This window comes from Lithobates pipiens, unplaced genomic scaffold (assembly GCF_037356315.1).
Source record: "Lithobates pipiens isolate NorthernLeopardFrog02 unplaced genomic scaffold, aLitPip1_a1.2 Scaffold_16, whole genome shotgun sequence".
NCBI lineage: Eukaryota > Metazoa > Chordata > Amphibia > Anura > Ranidae > Lithobates > Lithobates pipiens.
In genome coordinates, this window is record NW_027507748.1 from 217,029,287 (window position 1) to 217,035,484 (window position 6,198).

The following is a 6,198-nucleotide window of genomic DNA, read 5'->3' on the forward strand; positions in this document are numbered from 1 at the left end:
CGCCTACTATTATTGAATGTCTTAGGAGTGGGTATGCTCTGGAAATCTGTGGAGCCACTATATTTCTGTTCATGTGATTTTATTTATTTATTTATTTGATTGATTTTTTTTTTTTTTTTAGGTGTGATGTGGATCTTGTATTGGAGTTTTTTTGTAGGGATAAAACTTTTCAGTGGAAGGGAGTTTAACAAGACTTGTGGCCACTCTTTAAAATTAGAAAAAATGAGGTTTAACCTTTAACTATGTAGAGGGCTCTTTACTGTAAGAGGCAAGAAATTCCTTTCCACGGGCAGTGGTCTCAGCGGGGAGCATCGATGGTTTAAAACAAAACCTATTAGATAAGCACCTGAAGGACCACAACATACAGGGATATACAATGTAATACTGACATATAATCACACACACAGGCTGGACTTGATGGACTATTTTTCTCGACCTTGCCTACTATGTAACTATGTTTTTGGTTTTTCTCTTTTCCACATGCTTTTTATTGTTGTGTGAAGCCTTATTCTTGTATGAGAAACTTAATGTGTTCAATAGGAGCCTTACAGGCTGCTGGTGCTGTTGCATTGTAGTGATGGTTGTCTGTTTTTTGTATTGCCTGGTCACAAAGGGGGTAAAATCTTCCAGAGCGGTTAAAGTGTATCCAAACCCAAAAAACAAAAACTTAAGTTTTAAATTGTAACTTGCCAATCATTGAATGTGTCTGCATTTTTTGTTTTTTGTAAAGCTTTTATTCCTTTATTTGTATCTGTTTATCAGCCAGAAACACCCCTCCTATCTTAGGTTAGCTGGACTTTACATAAGTGTGTAACAATTAAGAGCCAGTCTCCAGCTAACGCGTTTTTAAGCAGTTCCAGCAATGTTGTGTTTTTTGGGTTAAAGGTGTTGCAAAAAATGAATAAATACTAACCATTGTAAACACCCCTGACCGCGGTAAATTTTTTCTCAACCCTCTAACTTCCACTTTTGCTGGATAGCATGATCTGTTGGAGTCTGTTCTGCCCCCCACCCTGTAATGTTTTTTATTTTTTTTTTGTATTTTGGTCATAGTTGCACTTAAAAATTACTCATGGTTTTGTATTTGTGTTATATGAAATGTGTTATGTGAATGATAAGTACACACACCCTCCAATTTGCCCATCCACTCATTCTTTATCTTATGCTCTTTTTACAGGGAGTTGGGCGAAGGGTATTGGAGCGTCATGGCTGGATGGAGGGAACAGGACTTGGTGCCAAGGGTTTAGGAATACCAGAGGCTTTGGAGAATGAAGGACAGAATCCAAAATGCAAGCGTGGCTTTGGGTATGTCCACAAATAAAATTTATAAACTTTTTTTTATTCCTTATTGTTAAACCTTTTTTGTGTCATTTTCTTATCTGTAACTCCAATTTTATTGGAAAAAACAATCACTTCTCGGAGATCTATGTACATTGCAAGGATTTTACTAAACTTTGTAGGAGAGTCCTACCTGTGTCTGTCCTGAAGAAAAATCTGTCCGTTCTGCTATGTTCTTGCAAGATTGATTCCTGGACACTAAAGGGGTACTCATTATCACCTGGTGCACTTCTGGTGTTCGAGTGTGAAAAATGGAAGTATTGGCATCCCTGTAGAACAATTTAACACTTGGAGTATCTCACCAAAAATGAAACTTCTGTTGCAGAAGATGCCCAAAATTGTACTTGTATCAGTGCAGGAAATTACATTTCTGGAAGTGTTCTGTATGCCAACTGTGTATAGGTCGCCATCTTACATTTTTGAGTTTTAGAAGATTAGAATGGTTTTCGATTGAAATGGGAAAAGTCATTTTTAATACTGCTAAAATTTTTACAATTTCATGTATGGCAATTTATTTTTATTTTTTTATTATTATTATTTTTTTTTTTTTGCAACAAATATCTCCTAAACCTACACGGTTTAGGAGATATTTGCAAAAGACTGGCACCGAGCGGCGCACTGAGCATGTCGCTGCTAACGTCATCATGCTGTTTGTGGCGGCTCCAGCTCGTATGCGCAGGAGTGACGTCAACGTGGCTCCGGCCAGTCACAGCGTCGGAGCAGCAATACCACCACAAAAATAAACTTCTTCTTTTAAGCACTCCATGCAACCCCCCCCCCTTTTCTATGCCACATTTGGCAGGTAAATTAATTTTTTGCGCACACGGCTGTAGAGCTACAAGTTGTCACAGCCAGGTGCCCACACTTGTAAATCTGGCGCTGAGGAGACGGAGAGAACCAAGGTTTTGGGCGGCCGCATTGCTGGATACTAGGACAGGTGAGCTTGTGTTTAAAAGTCAGCAGCTGACTTTTAATAAACCCCAAAACTACTGGAACTCCGCTTTTAAAGACACCCATGATCAACTTTTCAGATATAATTCGCAAATATTCTATATTATTCACCATGAACTGCAAAAGCAATCTGATACACATGATAACCCAGTAAGACTCTATCCATACATCATAGGAATACAAAACATGTTTAGTCACATGCTCATCGGTTCTAATATTTAATACGCTGTTCCTTTAATCTTTTTCACTCTCCTAAATAAAAAGAAATCACATCAAAGCTGTTGTGTAAGTTTTACCTATATTAGTCATGCAGAACCATGCATACCAATGTGCCTCATTGAAGCATTTCCTCCTACCAAGGAACTTGCAGGTATAAACAGTAAGGGCCCCATTTTATTCTGGCAGACAATACAACATAAATACAGGATCTGTTAAGACTAGGTACTTAAAAGTGCAAGGGAGTATCAAGGGTATAAAAAGCACATAAATGCTAAAGTGCCAACTGTACATGCAGGCATATAGATCAGGTTGGCCAGTTAACTATGGAAGCGAGAAGTGTAAAAAGGTAATTGTGGAAGTAATCTTGAAGCCAGGGCCACCAGAAGGCAGAAAGACTTGGGAGGTATTGCATCAAAAAGGATCTGGTAGCAAAAGGAATGTGGGGTAGAAAGTTAACTCTAAGGCTGCTTTCACACTGGGGCGGTGTTCAGGCGTTACAGCGCTAAAAATAGCACCTGTGTAGCACTTGAAAAAAACCGGCCCCTTTCCCTCCAGTGTGAAAGCCGGAGGGCTTTCACACTGAAGCGGTGCGCTGGCAGGACAGTGAAAAAAGTCCTGCTAGCCGCATCTTTGGAGCGGTGTATTCACCGCTCCTAAACCGCTCCTACCCATTGAAATCAATGGGACAGCGCGGCAATACCGCCGGCAAAGCGCCACTGCAGCGGCGCTTTGCGGGAGGTTTTAACCCTTTTTCGGCCGCTAGCGGGGGTTAAAACCACCCTGCTAGCGCCCGCAGACCGCCGCTAAAACGACTGTAAAGCGCCGCTAAAAATAGCGGCGCTTTACCGCCGATGCCCGCACCGCCCCAGTGTGAAAGGGGCCTAACAGCCAGTCATCCAAGGGAGAAAGCTACCCACTGACAAGAAGTGGTTGATATAGCAACATCAAATGCAAAGAATCTGTCTCAAACTCATGTGAGAAGACAGACTCCATGCCACATACTATTTACCAGACAGTAACACTGACCCTATTCAGCATTCACATAAAAATGAATGTCCTGTAATTCGTATTGTGCTTAGGTCATGAGATTGCCACTTTGCAATAAGGTTTCTCATACAGGTATTTGTTTTGAGACTGATTCCTTATAAGTAACTAGAGTATAGGTATGAATGGATTGTAAATGTAATTGCCTGTTTTTCACAGGTATCATGGAGAAAAACTATCAACATTCAACTCGGCACCAAAAAAACCAAAGTATTTCATTTCCACAATTTATGATAAACCAAAAGAAGAGGATACTGGAGACTCACTGCTGCGACGTATGCCCTCAACTTCTATGAAGCATCGTAATGTACAGATGAACAATTAGAAAAATTCCTTGACTTTGAGTGTCTAGAACTTCATGAAGTTAATACATCAGTCCACAATGATTGCTGATTTAAGGAACATTTGCTTTTAATACGGTTCCGGAGATATCCTGTACAGCCTCTGGGCATGAACCTGAGTCTTGTAAATGCATCTTGGATTTCAGGAGCAGCACTGTGGATTTTTGCACAAGCATTGCAGTAATCTTTTGTGACTATTTTTATTGTATATATTTTTATATACACAAAGTGTTTTATTTACTATTGATAACATTATATTAATGTTTTGTATTGATTTTTGTATATTTATTAAAACGTTAACCACTCTCTGACCTGCTCACAGTATCTGTACTGCAAGCAGGTGCAGGCTCAGCAATGTACCTGTAGTGTGCACCCCCTGCTGACTCATGCTGTGATTGGCTACAGTACAGGTTTGTCAGCTGGTTTCAGCCATTGATTTTACTTTTAGTTGTGTACCTGATTGGCTGTAGCCCTGTGTCTTGGTTGTAAACACAGACCCAGGATCTGGCTGGTTCTTCTCACCCTGAGCTCTTTTCATTCAAGGAGAAAGACAGATACACCTTAGGCATATTTAACCCCTTGATTGCCCCGACACCATTGTCATTAGTACAGTATGTATCATTGATCACTGTCAGCGCCAGTTCCTGATTGCCTGCCACTCCCCCCCCCAACTGTCAGTATAACTTTTCTGATCACTGCCACCTCTGATGCACTGTATGCAAAACTGCAGTGTTGGCAAGATCAAGCCTGATCTCTGCTAGCGCTAGCAGTTAATTCCCCCCCCCCCCCCCCATAGTCGCCACTAGGTACTTGTAAAGATAGTGAAAAATATCCAAAAAAGGTACACTAGTGAGGAGGCGTACAGGAATCTGAGCATGACAGATAAGACCGAAGGAGGGGCCTTACTGTCAGAATCATGCTCAGAATATAAACCTGTAGAAAGCAGCGTCACCCTGACAGATGGCTCAGATGGTGAAACCAGGCATACCCGACCCCATGTTGCTGAGCTGCTAGAAAAAACGAATTATGCTTATTTGCAGCAGGGTGCAAGTACAAGCACTGCACTACTTTTTTGGTGACCTTCCAAGCACCAGAACCAGCAGCGTAGCACATTCTGACCTTTTAGACACCAGCACTACAGTATTTCATGGTGAAGTGGCGTGCATCAGCAGTGCAGTACAAGCTGGCGATGTGGCTAGCACTAGTAGCGCAATGCAACCACAGCCACCAAGAATTTGAGCACAGGCTTGTAGAGCCTATAGTGGCCTTCCTAAGGTGCTTGAAATATCTAATTGGCTTACTTTTTTGCTTTCAATTAGCTCTATACAATGCTTTGGTATTTACAAGAACTGCATCCTTTCTAAAATTTCAGGAAGTGATCAACTCCATCCTTTTGTATCCAGAAGTCATTTTCCAGAACCTTGTGGTAAAAATCTAAAATGGACTCCACAAGCCTCTCAGCAAAATACCTTAGTGTGTCTACTTCCAAAAGTGGTAATTTGGGGAGCGTTTGTATGTCCTGGCAGTCAGAAAGTCAAAGTAGCACAGTGTTGAATAGCAAAAAATGGGCAGGTCAAGTCTTCGCATTTATTTGGAGGGGGGGGGGGGGGGGGGGAAGAGTGGTCTTTCCCTAGTCAGTTACACATGTTACTTTAGCAAATTGCATTGTAAGCTCTACCTGCTATGGTAGCCACAAAGCCAATACGTGGGTTCCATTCACTTTATGCAGCAATTCCCCTCCCCCCCCCCCCCCCTTTTTTTAAAAAAAAAATGTTTTGGGCGGGTTTAACTAGAAAGGCATTTTTTAACAGAACTTATAGTTTACTTGGATCCTTGTCTCTTTTGATTCTACCTTAACAAGCCCCAGAAGTACCTGTGCAAAAGGTGAAGCTCTCTTCCTTTTCATTAGCTCAGATACGGCAGCGGGAGCCATTGGCACTTGCTGTCAATCACAGACAGTGAGGAGGTAGCAGGGGGACAGGGCTGAGCCACACTGTTTACACACACACAGCTGGCTCAGGAGCATGGGGGGCACTAAGCAGGGGGGGAATTAAGAGCCAGAAGTGTCCACAGGGGACCTAAAAAGAGGAGCATCAGGGGTGCTGTGTACAAAACCATTGCACAGAGCAGGCAAGAATAACATGTTTGGTATTTTTAGAAAATAAAATGTGATCCTTTTACAATCCCCTTAAAGTGGAGTTCCAACTATGAATTTTTTTTTTTTTGTACAATTATATTATTTAAAATGCTATTATTTATATGACTCACTGTTTAGCGATCAACGTTCGATCAAACAATGTCTTTT

At 41.4% G+C, this 6,198-nt stretch overlaps 1 protein-coding gene across 1 annotated transcript in view; it reads left to right on the forward strand.

The window, feature by feature from the left end:
• Positions 1-4,201, forward strand: part of GPATCH3 (G-patch domain containing 3) — a 26,408-nt gene extending 22,207 nt beyond the window's left edge. Inside the window, exons 5-6 of the mRNA XM_077481033.1 lie at positions 1,178-1,305; positions 3,712-4,201. Coding sequence (XP_077337159.1) covers positions 1,178-1,305; positions 3,712-3,877 — 294 coding nt within the window. The 3' untranslated portion in view covers positions 3,878-4,201. The remainder of the gene's footprint in view (positions 1-1,177; positions 1,306-3,711) is intronic.
• Positions 4,202-6,198: the final 1,997 nt, after the last annotated feature.